Here is an 18,419-nt window from a genome sequence, read left to right on the forward strand (position 1 = left end):
GGAACACCGGAAGATGCCTTGTGGAATCCGCTGCCAATAGACATTCAGCAGGTGCTTTCTGTTCTAACTTTTAAATGCTTGCTGAAAATGTTTCTATCACACTGATGCAATCAATAAAGAACACACATTGCCACAACAGTTTTATATGCTCACATTTTCATATTGTTTTACATATAATTGTTTTTTATATAAATAGTGGTCTCTCTCTATATATTTATAAATAAACATACCCTACCTGGAGATGCCAGGGACTGAACCTGGGACCTTCTGCCTGCAAAATATGGTCTCCTCTCCACCACTGAACCAGAGCCCTTCATGCATTAGATTCCCAGTGATGCTTATATGCATTCCTTTGCTAATGCCCGGAAGTCTTGAAACGGCCCATCTTTTAAAATTGTACAGAGTAAGGTGAGTAAGCCAATATTATTACTTGTGTGCTTAATTAAGACAACTGTTTCCTGTGAACTGAGACTTGGGTTAACGATGTATTTGCAAGAAAAGCTGAAGTGCAGCAGCAGCAGCAGCAACAGCAGGTGTTTACTGTCTGCAAGAACTCCTCATCTCTGTCCCCCTGCCTAACGGTGGATTTCACTAAGCTGTTCCTTTTCCCTTCACTTTTTTTTTTTTTTTTGCTTGACACCATTTTCTTCCGAAATATTTCTGGATACAGTAATTCCGACGTGTGTGCTTTGCGGTCTATGTGTGGTGTGAATGCAGGTGAACGTGTGGAAAGAGAGTCCTCCCCTCTCTCGGAAGGGGTTGGACTAAAGGACCCCCTTCACTTTCCCCGGAGTCCCTGCAACACCTCGCAATTCCCCTTTTCTGACAGCTTGCTGCGGAAACCGCTGGTGCTCCATGGAAACCTCTTTCTTCCTCATGCGCTTTCTGTCAGGGATGCCTCGCTGTGACTCCCCCTTTCCCCGCCTCTTATATAGCAAGCTGCTTCAGGTTTCCAGTTTTCCCGCAATTTGGATAGCTTAGAATTAAGTGCTACTCAGAAGGAAGCCCCCCACTTTCTTCCACGTGACTCCCGCGTGCACTCAAAACGTGTCGGATTAATTACTCAGGCAGCTTCCGGCGAAAACTCCCCCCGTTTCTAATCCCCGCCGTTGAAGAAGCAGCAGCGCACTAGCGCCCCCTGGAGCCTGCCTCTTTTTTTCCTTTTTTTTTTAAACCAATACAAATACGAAAACCATAACCACTTAGCTGGCGAGTGCATATCAACTACGGCTTAGGACTGTTTGCTGAGAATGGAAACTTAAATGTGGATCCCACACAACACCCCGCCCGCTTGGTAAAGTTACCTCCTCGCGCAGCTGAATCAGTCATCACAGGACTCTGGAGCAACCAGAACGTTAGAAATAATGAATTTTTTATCATGAATGAGATTGATCTAATTCCTGTTTCCTGCTCAGATCCAGTCTATGCTGTTATCCTTTGGCTCTGAAAGCTGGAGAACTCAGAAGCATTTTGGAAGTCTGTTTTGGGAGTGTTTGATGTCATAGACCACAGAATCAAGAGTTGGAAGACACACACCCTGCAAGACTGCAGATCACAAAATGGTCAAGATACACAAAAAACAGTTTAGGTCAATTATTGGAAAAAACCCCAAAACACCTTTCCACAATAATTGTAACCCTTTCCACATAGGGCTGCTCCTGCTCCAGACCATTTTTTTTTTTAAACTGCAGGTGGGTTCTGCAATATGTTCCTATCACAACAAAAGTGCATTAGTGATGGATTTGTTCTGCTTTATTAGTTGTTCTGCGATGCATCCCCAATGGTAACCACATTATTACTGGCTGGACGACGCAACCAAATCAGGACAAAAAACAAACCATATTTGCGGTATAAAAAAAGGGCACAGGATTTCATCAGCGGAACGCGCTGATCAGTGAAGCAGTGTGACCGCCCCCGAAACATTTTTGCAGGCACAAACAATATTGAAGGCCAGATAGCATGCGACTCTTCCTGCACCACAAAACTTCACGAATGTGCAATAAAAAGTGGCTCTGGGACCCTCTTCCAGCTATGTTCTGTGAACGCATGGGGAGGAATTAAGCCCACTGCCACATTCAAGCCTCTTTTCGGAGAGACTGATCCTGCCTGGCTACACAGAGTCGAATGTGGTTAGGCTTTATAGTGCCTAATCTGCAAAGGCGCTGTAAAACGCAAAGTCCTCAATCTCTAGTGACGTGGAAATAACTTGCACAAATGTCACCGTCAAGGTGGTTTTAGCCTGTGCACAGCTGACTCAATCCTTACCCCGCCTTTCATTGTATTTCTAGTACCATAAGGAAACAGCGATCGTTTTAACCTTGTTGCATCAACGTGCTCCACCACAGCGTCTTATCTGGGGCGTGGCCTGTCCCTCATGTATCTGATCCACATGGGGAGAGGTTCTAAATATAGGCTCCGCCAGAAACGAAACTTAATCGCGGGTAGCCTGAAACGAAAACGAAACTCAATTCTGCTTTCCTGGTTGGACAGCGCCGCTGACTTCGCGATGCGTAAACGGAACTCGCCGCGTCCCCGAGCGCGCATCTTCCAGACCAGGCGCGCGTCGCGGAGGAGAGAAGAGGCGTGCGCTCATCTCCATTTCTCCGGCGCAGAAAAGAAGTAAAAGGGGGGCGGGAGGTTTTCGGTGGAAGGGTGTGTGTTGCGTGTGCGCGCTTGTCGGGGTATTTGGAAAGGGGAGGCACGAAAGGAGCCTTGAGCATCAGTGAAGAAGGTTCCCATGCTTAACGTTAAAGCTAGACAAGAGTTTGCGCCCTGGAGCTTTGCGCAGAACGACATTGCTATTGCTTAGGCAGCATAGGAGGGTGATTGTGTATTTGAGCATGTGCAGAGCGCCTGGCCTAGTTCACAGAGTAACAGAGCGAGCTACCTGCTTCCTTTCATGGTGATGGGAACAGGGCTCTTCCAGTCAGGGAGGCTCTAACTTTTCAGGCTGGCTTGAACCCTGCAAGGCTGAAAGCTAGTGTCAGGGTGAACTTCGAAATGGATTGTAAGTGGGTGGACACCAGATCTTTGTGATCTACACTCATCTGCTTAGGATATATATTTAGGATCAGATCCACACAATAGATCTGTTTCAGCCACCAAAGGAACTGAAAATAAGATTGCTGGTTGCTTACTGATAAAGGTAAAGGGACCCCTGACCATTAGGTCCAGTCGTGTCAGACTCTGGGGTTGCTGCGCTCATCTCGCTTTACTGGCCGAGGGAGCCGGCGTACAGCTTCCGGGTCATGTGGCCAGCATGACTAAGCCGCTTCTGGCAAACCAGAGCAGCACACGGAAACGCCATTTACCTTCCCGCTGGAGCAGTACCTATTTATCTACTTGCACTTTGACGTGCTTTCAAACTGCTAGGTTGGCAGGAACTGGGACCGAGCAACGGGAGCTCACTCCGTCGCGGGGATTCGAACCGCCGACCTTCTGATCGGCAAGTCCTAGGCTCTGTGGTTTAACCCACAGCACCACCCGCGTCCCTTACTCACTGATAGCCTCCCCCAAATTTGCAGAGTCAGACTATCACCGGGGGGGGGGGAACATGGGGTGGGGCACATAAGTGGGCAAGAACGAAAAATAAGAGCATATGGTAATCGGGAGTTCAGAAATAGTGAGGCAAGTGGACTGGGTGTTTGAGGGCGCTTGCCCCCTGCCCATCCCCAGCTCCTGGCCAGGGCTGGATTTAGGTTTGATGAGGCCCTAAGCTACTGAAGGTAATGGGGCCCTTTATATGTCCAGCTGTCCTTTGTCAACAACAAATTGTCGCTGTTTTTTGTGTGTTGAATATATGCTATATGGTAATTTATGGACTAATAGGTATCTAAACCCATTTGCACATAGCAAAATATGTATTTTATCCAAGAACTGTTGAACTGAAATACAATTAAGCAGAAGTATATTAATAGTGAAATAATTATTAAGCTCTAACTTAAAATGATTTTTTTATTCATAACAAACTTAATAATGCAAACACATTGGCATTTGGCAATAACAAAAGTTCCTTTAGAAACACGATTTACAAAGACTCATAATCTAGCCTCTAGAAACCTGCTATAACCTGAAATTTATAGTCTGCAGCTTCATGTTGCCATGCAACCAGTGCATGCAGAATGTAGGCACCCTGTATATAGAAATTAGCAAGCCAGTGATATTTTAGGGAGCAGGCTAGCAGGCGGGGCCCATTACTTACATCATAAGAGTCTACACAACACCAAACACTGTTGCTGTATTTAGGTTTTATTTTTTAATTTTTTATCTTATATTTTGGAAATGTACATCCACTTCCCCCCCTTTAAATTCCTGCCCCCCCCCAAGAGAGTGGGGCCCTAAGCTATAGCATGTTTAGCTTATACATAAATCCGGCACTGCTTCTGGCACCTCCTATGGGTTCCAGTCCCTAGAATCTGATTTGATGAAGAAGGGCTTTTTAGAAAGAAACGAACACATTATAAGGGCCGAGTTGCACATAGTTCCTGGCTGTGCAGCCTGGAATCTCTCACACTTGTAGGAGACTTGTAAGACTGAATTCTATGAGTGGGAGCTCATAGAAAAGTGTGGTCATGCTTAAACCTTTCCATGGCCGTTGTTCAGAATCACATGCCTTCTATGGGGGGAAATATATGGGTCCCTAAATCTTTTCCTTTGCATTATAAAAAGTAGCGTGCAGGAGAAAAGGCTATCATGGCAGGGAATATATTTAACTCTTCTTTTCACCCCTTGTCCGCTCTCCTCTCACAATTCCTGACACCAGTGGATACTTTTTCTGGAAAGGGGGTGGGGTGGGGGGCAGAGTGTGAAGTTAACAGTAAGATTTTTGGTGAATGTGGGTTTTATCAGACTCAAGAAGACAGTTTGCAGTATTTAATGGGGCATACTAAAAATTAATGAGCTTCCATGTAGCTCCTGACATTTCTTAACATAAGGCCTTTTCTGGAGAGAATGTTTTAAGTTGAGTTTTAAAATAGTCATAAACATAGCTAAGCTAATTTTGGGGACTTCAAACTGAAGGCATTTTATGTGGTCCAACTTACGTTTTTCATAAAAGTGATTGATTGTTGCTGCAACATTTTTATCTAACTAGGTACAAAGTTCTTTGGTACACTTTGCTCCTTATCAGACCTGAGTACAAAAGTGCTCACCCTATTTGTGTTTGTCAGAAACTAGGAACCAGTGGCATTCTGCCTCTGATCATAGCCATCTGGCTATCATCCATTAGTAGATGGTACTACCCCTATTCATATTTGTTCAGAAGGAAAATGATCTAACATAGTGTTACAAGTATGTAGCAGGAAAAGCATATCTACTGAGCACTTCCCATGATAGCTTCATAATTATGCAAAAGTCATCTATTTCCTGACCTCTGGAGCGAAATGTATTATTGCTTCGTTTTGTAAAACAGAGAACTGCTGAGAATGAGGAGGGACTGTTGCAAAGATAACGCTGGTGTTTACATTTGTGAAGCATCTTACCAATTTTACAATAGGTTAAAAAATTTTTTATCGGTTTTTAAACAAATACAATAACCATTGAACACTTATCCAGCAGTACATCTCTTTGTGTTGGTTTTATCCATTGTCTCTAGACATACACTTACACATTCAACATTCAAACACATTACTTAATGAAACCCCTCCACTGAAAATATTGAGCAGTTGGTTTAAGAAGGTCTTGATTTTGGTGATTTTGCAATAGTTTTGCTGAATGCTGATTTTTGGGGGGCTTGAATGGGGGAATCATAGGGTCATATGGGCTGAGCAGCCATAAATTAGTGTCAATGTATTTTCAGATGCATTTTCAGCTATGAAAATATTTTTTAAATAGTAGAATGATATCTCTGTGTGCTTGGTAATTCCAAGGTGTATGGAAGAATAATGGGCCAGATGTAAGTACACCAAGTTTCCAAAGCTGGACCGATTCATATGTCAAAACCCATAGACCCACCATGGCTTCTGAAGCAAGTTCCATAGGAGATGAAACCTCTCTTTCCACGTTCAGCCAGCCCAAACAAGCATCCTTGGCAAAAGTTCCCAGTGAACCATGTTTGTACGATTTCCAAAATCCAGGCAAGTAACTATACGTTTTTTTTTATTTGTGTTCATATTCTTTGGAGTAGTCTTGTTTGATGCCTTTTCCAGGATCCTATTTCATTGTACGGTAACACTGGGTAGGTGGAGTGCATATCATTGAGACAGGGTTTCCTCTCACATTGTGGAGCAGCACTACATATAACTTGGTACATGTGTAGTGTCTCTTCACACGTTATCCAAATGCCCAGTCCTAGTCCAACACTCGTAACTGCTACACCACACTACCTCATAATGATGAGGTCTTCAGGATGGATGGGGGTTTTGCTTACTGACATCTAGGACAAGACCAGGATCTTATAAAATTGCTCTGAAACTTGGAAAAGAAGTCGCTTTACAACATAGCTTCTTACGCAGTTTTCCTCTTCGGCTATTTAGGATCTTGGTGGGAAATTGGCTAATGTATGTGATAAATCGTAAGATCTGTCTGCATTTTTCTTTTTTCAGTGCTACAGAGATGCATAGAACAAATTACTTGTTTACTTATGGATGAAATACCAAAAGCTGAGTATGTATGATAAGCTAGTCTCCTGTCCTGTAGTGTCACAATGGAGGTGCCCCTCCCCTTCCCCGCTTTCATTAGCTTAGCTGCTGTTAGGTATGAAAGAGGACCTGGGCAGTCTTGGGAAGGGAAATAGTATGTAGTAATTGAAAATACATTTCTTTATCTTAAGCTGTAGCCCAGAACACCCTGAGGTCATTTTAGACTAGGTCATCCCAAGCTTTCTATTGAATGCTGGTGTCTGTCAGCCCAAACGGGCTGTGTAATCAGGAACAGGATTTCTGAAGATCTGATTCTTAAGCTAATGGAATATTGGAATCACTATGACTACAAGCCACTATTCAGTTAGCTTATGAATCAGTGTTTTAGAAAGAAGGTATCTGGGTTTTTTATGATGACGATACTACCTTCCCTTCACCAAAAGGACCTAGGGTGTATATGTGTATCAGTATGGCATTTTTAAAAAAACTACTGTTAAATTGCATTGTTTGTTTATGTCTTTAATCCAGATATGTCAGCTTGTTGAATGACTATGTAGAGTCAGAGTTTTTTCTGATTGATGGTGATTCATTATTCATCACTTGTGCAAGAGAACTAACATTGCAGCGTGGACAAAACTTGCACTTTTTCTACCTAGTTGAGCGCTTTCTCCTGGATTTAACAAGCAAAGGAGCAAAATATTTCATTGTTTTCTTCAAGGTAACAAGTAAAATGTGCTTTTACTATGTACAGTGGTTTTCTTCACTGGAGGAAAAAAATGTGTTCACTCTTCTGGTATTTGTTTAACTTGACCACAGGTGTTTCAGTCACAAGAAGAGAATACAAAGATGTAGCAATTGTGAGAAAGAAGCTGTTTTATTCCATTCAACTTGCTTACCTGGCTTTGAACATGATAAAAAACCTTCAAACAGGCTTAGCCAACTTGTGGGACAAATCTGGCTCACTAGGTTGAAGTGACCAACCTGACCAGCTTTTTCTTCTATTCTGATCAAGCACAAAAAGTATCTCAATTAATAGTAGAGCAAAAACAAAATCAAAAAGCAATACTGTGAAAATGTAATTGTTTTGGCTTCAGTTGTCCAGTCCGAGGGAGGCAAAATCCAGTGACAGCCAGAGTCCAATCCACAAACAATACCTTGATCAGTGATGGCTAGTGAAGGATAAAAACAATGCAGAATACAGTAATTTCAGAGCCTAAACTGCAAAGATTTCAGGACCATGGACAGGCCACTAGGACAGGGGAGCCATCTCTATGTCAAGAGCTGCATTCCTTTGAATCTCTTAAGGTGTGGTGTGTGGAAGTGGTGCTGGAAGTGGAGGCAGTGGCAGGTCAGACCACAGCCAAAAGTTGGTGGGGACCCCTGTTTTCCACCAGTTGTTCTGTTTTTCTGTGCAAGAAAGGCACAGAACTTAACGTAATGCTTAGTATTCAGCTAGGTTTTACTCACATTCTGCCCACTGAAATTAATGAAGGTGATTTAAGTTAGTCCCTGACTTGCTCTCCCATGTGCCACTATCACTGAGGAGTGAAGACTCTTAACATGGCAGCCACTGGAGCTACAGCTGAACATCCCATTACCTACCTGTCTGTTTGGGTCTGGTGTGTTGTCTGTGCCAGGTAGAAGGCACTGGGAGTCTCTTCATGTGTAGAAGCCCAGTTCCTTAGTCAATAATATTTCATTCTTCCATTCAGTGATAACCACAAGCCCATATATATGTGGCATGTTAACAGGATAGATTTTAGTGAGTTCCATGTGTATGTTAAAACAGGATTGCAGCCTTAATGTAACTCTTAAGAAATGCCATACTCTTTTGAATGTTCTGTGTCTCAATTACTGTAAGACATTGAGAGGTATTTCATATATATTGTTTTTTCCCCCTTACAGGATGTAGAACATATGTATTTCAGAAATCCTGATTTCCTTTCTTTGCGTAATGCATTGATCATCCATCTGAGAAAGAACACTGAAATTCCTATACATACTGAATTTTCGAACTTCTTAGAGAGTAGTTGGCAGCAATTTCTGCAAGACAACTATCCGTATTTCTTAATAGTCGCTGATGAAGGGTTGGATCAACTGCACACCAATTTCCTCCATATATTTATTTTGCATACTTTGTCAAAGAGAGTCAACATTGTGCTTACTTCAGGCCAAGAATCAGATGCAATCAGAGTTTATGGATACCACATCAATAGTCTGTTCAAATATCAGACTCATTTTAAACAGGTAAATAATAGAGTGAGTTCCCTTCAGTGAAGGAAAGGGAACAGGTTTGGTCCAAGACATCTTACTTCCTGAGATGAGGCAGAAAATGGTGTCCTTCCCCCCTGCCCAAGTCAAAATGCATGGTACCCCAGGCTGGCACCTGAGACAGGCTATCCTGCAATCACAGCTCCCCTTTTCTGGCAGTAAAAAGACAATAATAATCAGCTGAACAACTAACAATTGGCTGCTCTTTGTTGATGCCCTAAAGAAGTTGCCTGAGGTGGCAGCTTCACTCTATCTAATGATAGGTCTAGTGCTGCCTCTTGCATGGCACAGCAATCCTTGGCTTCATCAGCTACAACCCTGAGGCATTTCCTGTGTGATCACACACAACTATCATTTTTAGGGGTAAGGATCAAAACGGTAGTATTTGCAACTTTAACATTAGGCAATGTTTTCCTTGACTTTGCTCTTATTCATAATTTAAGGGAAAATCAAGGGGGGGGAAATCCTTGAACAAAAACATAATTTGAACTACTACTTTATTCATTGTCATATTCCCAGAGGTAACTTACATATAAAACAAATAGTATATAAAAATATGCAACCATAACTAAAAGTGATTAAACCAAACGTCCCTCCTAGTAGTATGCATTTCCCAATTCAGTAAGTGTCATCATTGGAAACAAATGAGTACATGAACATGTCATGTGAAGAGCGCATTTTTATCCTTGCGGTTGCTACTATGTTGTGAACTTTACTAGGCTTTTAATGTTTTATGTAGGAAAATAAAAGAATATCGGGCACTTAGAATTTGTCTATGATGGCTAACACTGAAAAATTCTGCCTAATGCGCTCCTCCAATCTGCTTATTTATTTGCTTTAGTATACAGTGGTACCTCGAGTTACAAATGCCTCAGGTTACAAATGCTTCAGGTTACAAACTCTGCTAACCTGGAAGAGTTACCTCAAGTTGAGAACTTTGCCCCAGGATGAGAACAGAAATCATGTGCCGGCGGTGCAGCGGCAGCAAGAGGCCCCAGTAGCGAAAGCACACCTCTAGTTAAGAACAGTTTCAGATTAAGAATGGACCTCCAGAACAAATTAAGTTTGTAACTAGAGGTACCACTGTATATCCTCTTTCTTCAGTCATGGAGCTCAAGGCAGTAAACATGAGGTTCCCAGGTGCTCTCCAAACCAGCTTAGCTTCAGCAAGTTGGATGCACCATCAGACAATGGCAGGGACCAAATGCTCTCTCCATTCCCATCTTCAGAACACCATGGTGAATGTGGAACATAGGAAGCTGTCCTATACTAAGTCAGACCAATGGCCCATCTAGTTCAGTGTTGTCTCTCTGCTGAGAGACGGTGACTCCTCAGGTTTTCAGATCATGGTCTCTTCCAGCACTACCTGGAGATGCCCGGGATTACACCTGGGACCTTTTGCATGTAAGCCAGATTCTCTGCCATTGAGCCATGACTCTGCTCCAAAGGGAACATTGGATTTGCCAAGGGAACCAGCTGTTCCCCACTTATGATGAGGTACAGATTGCATTTTCTAAAAGTCTTGTCTTAATGAATGAATGTGTGCCATGCAATTTGAATGGGCAGAATCAGAAAATAATTATCCAGTAAAATAGTCAAGAATACATACAACGAGGATAAATTGCTAAGATAGTATAATTAGCATAAAACAGATTTCCACAATTTTATCTTGTTTGTCATGATTATTAATTAGGGTTGTCATCTGATATTATAATCTTATTTAAATTATTGAGTAATTGATTAAATTAGCATATGAGTAAAACAATAGTACTAAGCAAAAGGACCCCAACCCTTTTTTCTTAAAATGTGCATTTATATATAGGAACTGAATATAGCAAGCCCTGCCCTTAAACAGGCATTCTCTCATGCCCACAATGGAATAACAGCGGCAATCATTTTGGGCATGTCCAATTGATGTGTGTTTGCCGACACGTGGGTTCTTTTGGAGGGCAGAACAGGGTGAGGTGTGCGGGCGCCAGGAACAGAAGCCCAGTGCGAAATGGTCACCGCCTATACGTGCATCATCTTAAGAAAAATGGTTGGGACCTTTTTGCTTAGAACTACATACAAAGCCATGGTTTTCCCAGTAGTAATGTATGGAAGTGAGAGCTGGACCATAAAGAAGGCTGATCACCGAAGAATTGATGCTTTTGAATTATGGTGCTGGAGGAGACTCTTGAGAGTCCCATGGACTGCAAGAAGATCAAACGTATCCATTCTGAAGGAAATCAGCCCTGAGTGCTCACTGGAAGGACAGATCCTGAAGCTGAGGCTCCAATATTTTGGCCACCTCATGAGAGGAGAAGATTCCCTGGAAAAGACCCTGATGTTGGGAAAGATGGAGGGCACAAGGAGAAGGGGACGACAGAGGATGAGATGGTTGGACACTGTTCTCGAAGCTACAAACATGAGTCTGACCAAACTGCGGGAGGCAGTGGAAGACAGGAGTGCCTGACGTGCTCTGGTCCATGGGGTCACGAAGAGTCGGACACGACTAAACGACTAAACAACAACAACAAATTATACAAAGAGTAGCAGCTTTCAAAGTCTATTTCCTGATTTAAATAGGGCAGTCAATTGAACCTTATAAAATCAATGTATACCCATGTAGGCACCTTCAGGCATTCAGGAGACCTTTGCTGTGCCTTCAGTCATATTGAAGGAGCCTACGAGAATACAGCTGTCTTTCTCTTCAGACCTTTGCCTGGCACACAGGTCATGGGTGGAGCTGAATGGGCGGGTGCAAAGTCACAGGCAGCCTTTTACTCATGTGGTCATGATGTGTTGATTATAGCAACCCTATTCACGTGTTCCTCACATGTAAGGCATTGCTGTGATCACTTTGGGGCAGGGTCATGTTTTTAACCCCACTCCCAACCTTGCATCTTCTTTCTTAAACAACTACACATTGCCTCTACTTGTCTGAATTGAAAGTGCAAAGTGTGGGGTCCTACTTAAGCATAGGGGTTCCAAGCGGTTGATCCACTCAATTACGTTGATGCCCTGATCACACAGCATTGCTACACATCTTGTGCCTTGGGCTTTCTCTTCTGGTAGCTGCAGGGTCCAAATGTGTGACTCCCTTCTCTAAATTAATCCTGGGAATGCGCTACACACAAGTATGGAATGATTAAGGGCAATAATTAACAAAAGACTTTATCCTAGTGGGAAATCAGTGTGATTTAGGAGTGCTAATGTGGGCTGGATTATGCAGCACAATTTATGCTCATGATTTTTTCTTTTAAGCATGAAAAGAACCTTGAACGTTACTGTCAATCACTGGTTAAGTACTGGAAGGAATCTGGTACAAAAGTATGCTGTTTTCTTTGTGGATGTCGAAATCTGGATGCTTTGGCAGGAAAGGTAATAGGTTTTTTCATTGCTTACGAATTGGTTCTCCCATTGTTATCATCGTCATCATTGTATTTCTAATGTGCTGAAATTTTTTGAAAATACGATATTTAAAACAGTCAAGTCCACCAAGAAAATTGTAAGAAAAGAAGGAAAGGAGAATGACCCTTTTCTGTGTTCTTCTCCCTGCTTATAGGGAAGTGTTCAAAATAAGTAGCAGAAAATGTTTCAAATGCAAACCATGTTTAAACTTTCTCCCACATGTGATTCCAAGTGCATGGGAGCAGATGGAGAGTGAGACCATGCTTTCAGCTGTGTCCCTGCCAACTTCCATGGATTAAGTATGCAGAAGGTCTGGAGCAGGAACCCTCTTCTACTCCCCATGCAAGAGCAGCTCCCCATGCAAATTAGACCCCTTTGTGTGGAGCCTAGACATATAAAACATTTGTCGGGGTAAGTTTAGGAGGAGGCTGTACCCCTTCACGCAGCTGGAATTACTCAAATAGTGCTACAGATGTACATCTTTGTAACACATGCAGGACTAGACTTGAAACTCCAGAAAGGATGTGGAGAAACAGACATAGTCAAGGGTAAAACCAAAACCTGTATCCTGTAAGCTTTCTTTATCATAAATATACTGTACTATGTTCATCAATATAACAACAACAACAATTATACCCCACCCATCTGGCTGGGTTTCCCCAGCTACTCTGGGCGGCTTCCAACCGAATATTAAAAACAATACAGTGTCAGACATTAAAAACTTCCCTAAACAGGGCTGCCTTCAGTAGTCTTTTAAAAGTAAAATAGTTTTTTATTGCCTTGACATCTGCTGGGAGGGCGTTCCACAGGGCAGGCGCCACTACTGAGAAGGCCCTCTGCCTGCTTCCCTGTAACCTCGCAGTGAGGGAACCGCCAGAAGGCCCTTGGCTGTCTGATGGTGGAGACGCTCCTTCAGGTATACAGGACCGAGGCCGTAAAAAGGGACATGGAAATGAATGAACCCAAAAGCTCATCAGTATATATGGATCATCAATAAGCAAAACTGTTTGTAGTTCAATATACTTTTGTAGGATTTCATTTAAGCAGGAGAGATAATATTGAATCATAACAGTTTATTCGCACATGAAGTCATTCAAGCTTCTAAGTGTATTCTCTTAAAAAAATAGAATCCTTTTCTGAGTTAGATTTTAAAGACAAAAATACTAACATTTCCATCTTTCATTGTATGTTCTGAAATGTCAGGCTTATAGAAAATTTGCCCAATTCCAGAAGGAAATAAAAGATCTTCGGTATGTTGTCTGCATCATCACCTGCTCACTAGTCCTGGAAACACACATGCAAGTACTAGAAAGACCAACTAGCTCTGCAAAATGGGTGAGAACCTGCTATGTACTCAAATACATTACAACAAAGACTAGCACATTCAATATGGCATAAACTTTCATAGATCACAGTCCACTTCATTAGATCTATGAAAAATAATCCCAAACTGGCATGTATTTAATGGACTATGTTCACAAAAGCTTTATGCCATCATTAAATTGGTGATGTTTCTATTGTTTTTGCTGCAACAGGCTAACATTGGCTATGCTTAAAGAAATTATTTAAAAAAAAATACTTTCATTTGAACAGTAGTACATTTTTGCAATTAATATTCCTGTATGCACTTGAGTTGTTGTTGTTGTTTTGGTCCTCTTTCCTACTTTTGGCAGTACCTCAATTATGACTTTTCCACATTCAGCCTTTGAGCTCCAATGCCAATACCAACCGTTACAAGGAGTACATGAGAATACTCTGTGCAATTGGGTTTATCCACATTCAGCGGTTGCTGAACCTGCGTGGAGCTGCTGTCACCACCCAAGAGTTTTTTCAGTGGCTTTTGATGACCCCCACGACATTTGAAATATTACATCATTACCCTGATTGTTTATGGGTATCATCATATAATTTGATTTAAGATACATGGTAGAATGATTATGACAATAATTCTTATGCAGAATATCAGCACCATAACAATTAAAACATGGTAAAGTTTGGACTAACAATACTATAAATAAAGTTGCCCATTTGACAGGGTTTTAAGGCTCTGGCTTGATGTTTGTTACTGCCAGGTACAAGTACCCCAAACAGACTTACGGTAAATTAATTTTTTTAAATTGGGAGATTCTTGATGTAATTTGGCAGGTTTATATTTACAAACTGAATGCTGAAAAATGGGAAATCAGAGGAATTTGATTTGTAGGGTGTATTTCTTTTTTTAAAAAAAACTGTTTGTTTTTGCTTCTCAAAAAGAATGAGAAGAAGAAGAGTTTGGATGAGAAAACAGTGTTAACCCTGGAAGATGTTGGAGACCTTCTACGGATGTATTGCCTCAGTGTGGTATTCCTACATCATTTGCCCCTTTCTCAACGATCGCGGGTGAGATTCATCAATGCCTGCTGGAATGAGGAAACTTTGAGATTTATGCAACAGGTAGGCGCTGCAATGACTACTTCCAATATATTATTACAGTAAAGCGTTGGCCACCTTTTATTATTTTATTAACCAGGTAAGAACTAAAGCCAGGTGCTGGATTTGTGGAACATTCTTAAGAAAGTGCTTTTCTGTAGCCAGTTTTTCAGTGTGTATGTCAAATGGTTGGAAGGGCAAAGAGAGAAAATGTAGCCAATCAAATTGGGGTATATGGCATCATCTATGAGGGCAAATGAAGGCCTCAGACTGCCCTTAGGCTGAATGGCGTGGGAGAGGAAACCTGGCAACTTTGCTCATGCCTCTCCCTCCCCACCTTCATGTTAAAGGTAAAGGGACCCCTGACCATCAGGTCCAGTCGTGACCGACTCTGGGGTTGCGGCGCTCATCTTGCTTTATTGGCCGAGGGAGCTGGCGTTTGTCCACAGACAGCATCCGGGTCATGTGGCCAGCATGACAAAGCCACTTCTGGTGAACCAGAGCAGCACATGGAAACGCCGTTTACCTTCCCGCCGGAGCAGTACCTATTTATCTACTTGCAGTTTGGCGTGCTTTCGAACTGCTAGGTTGGCAGGAGCAGGGACCGAGCAACGGGAACTCACCCCGTCATGGGGATTCGAACCGCCGACCTTCTGATTGGCAAGTCCTAGGCTCTGTGGTTTAACCCACAGCCACCCGCGTCCCACCTTCATGTAGAAGGCCTCTTTTACTGCCAGATCATTGTCATCTAGCCAAGATCTGGCTGGCTATGCAATGCCCTAATCCTTTATGGCTGTTGATGATCATGTATGTTTTTAAAAGACATTTTCAAATGATGCAGCTTAGGACCAAATTATGAACTCACTGCTCATTTTTATGGGCATTTTGTATCACACTTTGAATGCTATTTGCAAGTGCTTTATGTTTATGAATTGAGACATTTAAGTTTGGGAATAATCCTGGGTATTAATGTGCCATAACAGCTGGAGTGCTGGAATAGATGCCAACCATGCAGTTAGCAAATATATGAGAAACTGCTGTCACTGCTGTGGTCTTGATTCACATTGGGCCCTCTGCTATTTGCAGTAGGTGTGAGGAAAGCTCCCACTTGTTTTAGTTTGTAGAGCAAGTAATTGTGCAAAGATGCATAAAGGTAGATACACAGTTTATCTTAGCACGGTGCTTTGCCTATCATGATTTTCCTTGTTCCCAGCTACCAAGACTTGAATTACCATCGGTCCTTCTGTCTGTGGACAAGCTTTCTTGGAAAGGGAGAATGGGGCCTTTGACCAGTTTTATAACATTTAGACACCTGTAGCCATGAAAAATAAATTTAGGTGTTTCAGAAAAAGAACTCCTCTAACGCAATAGTTTTACCCCTTATAGTGTACAGTTAGGCTGGAGAGTTAAATGCTGATTAATTGAAAATGTTTTCTTTCCATATTGTGCCATTTGAATAAATGGAACGAACCCTATGTTGTGCAGTTTACTGAGATTTTTTCTTTTCTCCTTTCAGTATAAACTTTGTGAATTTCATGTTCTTCAATGCCTTGCAACTCAGGCCTTGAAGAACGTGGATTTTTCTACACTGCCTGATTTAAGTGATGATCTCCTGTTGAAGAACATTGCATTTTATTATGGACTGGAAAAAGGCCCAGGTACTCCATTCACACCAGTTATTATATTTTTAGGCCCAGAGTTTTCATGATGAAAGCAAGTTGCAGTCTCATGGAGTTGCAGACTGTCATTGAGATAGGTGAAGCCTTATCTCACACATCTCTTCTTTTGTCCAGGAGACAGGGTTTTCATCTTTTATGTTTCCCAATGAGTACAGTGTCATGGGAGATTGACAGTTGTGTAGGCAATTGAAGAGAACAAATATTTACCGTATTTTTCGCCCCATAGGACGCACCACCCTATAGGACGCACCTAGTTTTTTTTTGGGGGGGGGAATAAAGAAAAAAAATTATTCCCCCCCCCAGGCATGGGGCTGGCGCGGGGGAAGCCCGAGCTTCCCCCGACCCCAGTCCCCAGAACAACCTGCTATCCGCAAGCCTAGGGAGCCTCGCCGGTCTCCCCAGGCTTGCGGACAGCTGTGCGAAGCCTGGGCGTGCTCTTCAGCGCGCCCGAGGCTTCGGAATGTAGAGCTGCGCAGAGCCCGGGAGGGCAGGCAGCTCTGCGCGACCTTCCGGAGGCCGGCGGCTTGGCGCTGGGCTCCGGAGGGTCGCACAGAGCTTCCTGAAGCCTGGAGAGCAAGGCTTCGTATAAAAATGGAGATGTCATGCAAACTGCCTTAAGATCTTAGGAAGAAATCAGGATATAAACGCAATAAAAATGTTAAATAATAAGTTGCTGAAGTGTTGTTGCTCTGTCCTCCTGCTTTGGTGGGTGGGTGGCATCTTAGGGACTGTAGAGTATATACTAGACAGGGATTTCTGCCATTGGCTATCAGTAGCCCAAGCCATAGAGCCTGTCTGAGAAAGCAATCAGAAGATGAGACACAAATATTCAAAATTCTTCTCTGTGTTGGGCAAGACACAAATAGTGGGTGGGGATTGGGACAAAGAAAGCTTTTGAGTCTTTAAAAAAATATCTTAAAGGTAGTGTGTGAAAGAAAAGAGGATCACGTAATTTTGAAATAAAAGTTATATTTCAAAACACACATTGCTTTGAACTGCTAATTTTCTTATCATTTTTTAAATTAGGGTTTGATTTGGATATAGGAGCAAAATTGAATAGGGACTATGAACTTTTGTGGAAACATATCACAGAACTCTCTGGAACATGTGATTTTGGAGCACCTTTTCCTCTACGAAGAACTTCTACAACATTTATTGAGGAAAAATGTTTATCTGGAAAAGGTAACAACCTTCTGGGATTCGTTTAGCTTTTAAAGCAGACTCTGAATGGCCACCTATCAAAGGATGCTGTAACCTCAGGTTTCCTAAATCAGCAGGGTTTGGTCTCTTGCAACTCTTAGGATTACCACATAATATAATTCTAATTCTATATATTACATAGTGTGGGATGTTGATAATATGATAAGTAAAGCTTCATATAACAATGCAGTCATTATAATTTTGGCATGCAATAATTATTGTAAACATTGATAAATATGATTTCCCATAATAATGCAGTGAGTGGTGTATTCGTTTTCTTTTTTACCCACATACTAGGGACCAGTCACAGTTTGCATTTATGATTGTATTTCTTGCAATTTTGTATTTTTTTTTACCTTCCTACAGCAGTGCATGTTTATATTACAGGAAAATGTTTCCAGTACTTTTCCATATATATATGGAACACACACACACTATTACGTACATACACATACACACACATACACATATGCACACAGTATTACTTGAATTCATACTTTTCACTTCTTGCTGTAGTAATCTTCTCAACAACAATGATTTTATTTTTGGTAAAGACAAGGAATCGAAGAAGATGTTTCCTAAACCTGGACTTATACCAGTGATGAATACCATAGTGGATGAATTTGCTGGGAATATTTTAACTGAACTGCCATTTTTAAAAACGTATGTATCACTTTTAGTTTCTTGGATATTCAAGAATAGACATATATTTATTTAACAATGCTCATATACCAAGGAATTTGGCCTGGTAAAAGGGGGGACCAAAGGGCCAAATAGGAAGTTCTGGAGGGCCACATTCGGTTTTCCATGCCGAAGGCTCCCTATCCCTGAAATACATAGGGATCTGGCTTTGATAGAGAGAATATCTACACAATGAATGTTTTTTATT

At 42.0% G+C, this 18,419-nt stretch overlaps 2 protein-coding genes across 4 annotated transcripts in view; one reads left to right on the forward strand and one right to left on the reverse strand.

Moving 5' to 3' along the window:
- PALLD (palladin, cytoskeletal associated protein) overlaps window positions 1-363 on the reverse strand; it is a 216,413-nt gene extending 216,050 nt beyond the window's left edge. Inside the window, exon 1 of the mRNA XM_083755336.1 lies at window positions 236-363. Within this exon, the coding sequence (XP_083611462.1) occupies window positions 236-348 (113 nt within the window). The 5' untranslated portion in view covers window positions 349-363. The remainder of the gene's footprint in view (window positions 1-235) is intronic.
- A 1,989-nt stretch (window positions 364-2,352) lies between these two features.
- The window catches only part of DDX60 (DExD/H-box helicase 60), a 49,142-nt gene continuing 33,075 nt past the window's right edge, over window positions 2,353-18,419 (forward strand). The window contains exons 1-11 of one of the 3 annotated variants that reach the window (XM_083755295.1): window positions 2,353-2,652; window positions 5,947-6,074; window positions 6,543-6,603; window positions 7,107-7,296; window positions 8,484-8,825; window positions 12,096-12,212; window positions 13,446-13,577; window positions 14,496-14,675; window positions 16,168-16,309; window positions 17,357-17,512; window positions 18,085-18,193. In XM_083755295.1, the coding sequence (XP_083611421.1) occupies window positions 5,954-6,074; window positions 6,543-6,603; window positions 7,107-7,296; window positions 8,484-8,825; window positions 12,096-12,212; window positions 13,446-13,577; window positions 14,496-14,675; window positions 16,168-16,309; window positions 17,357-17,512; window positions 18,085-18,193 (1,550 nt within the window). In that variant the 5' untranslated portion in view covers window positions 2,353-2,652; window positions 5,947-5,953. Of the gene's footprint in view, window positions 2,653-5,867; window positions 6,075-6,542; window positions 6,604-7,106; window positions 7,297-8,483; window positions 8,826-12,095; window positions 12,213-13,445; window positions 13,593-14,495; window positions 14,676-16,167; window positions 16,310-17,356; window positions 17,513-18,084; window positions 18,194-18,419 lie in introns of all 3 variants that reach the window. The other 2 variants (XM_083755293.1, XM_083755294.1) reach the window with 2 other exon arrangements.

The sequence above is a fragment of the Podarcis gaigeae genome, assembly GCF_964106915.1.
Source record: "Podarcis gaigeae genome assembly, chromosome: 9".
Taxonomy (NCBI): Eukaryota; Metazoa; Chordata; class Lepidosauria; order Squamata; family Lacertidae; genus Podarcis; species Podarcis gaigeae.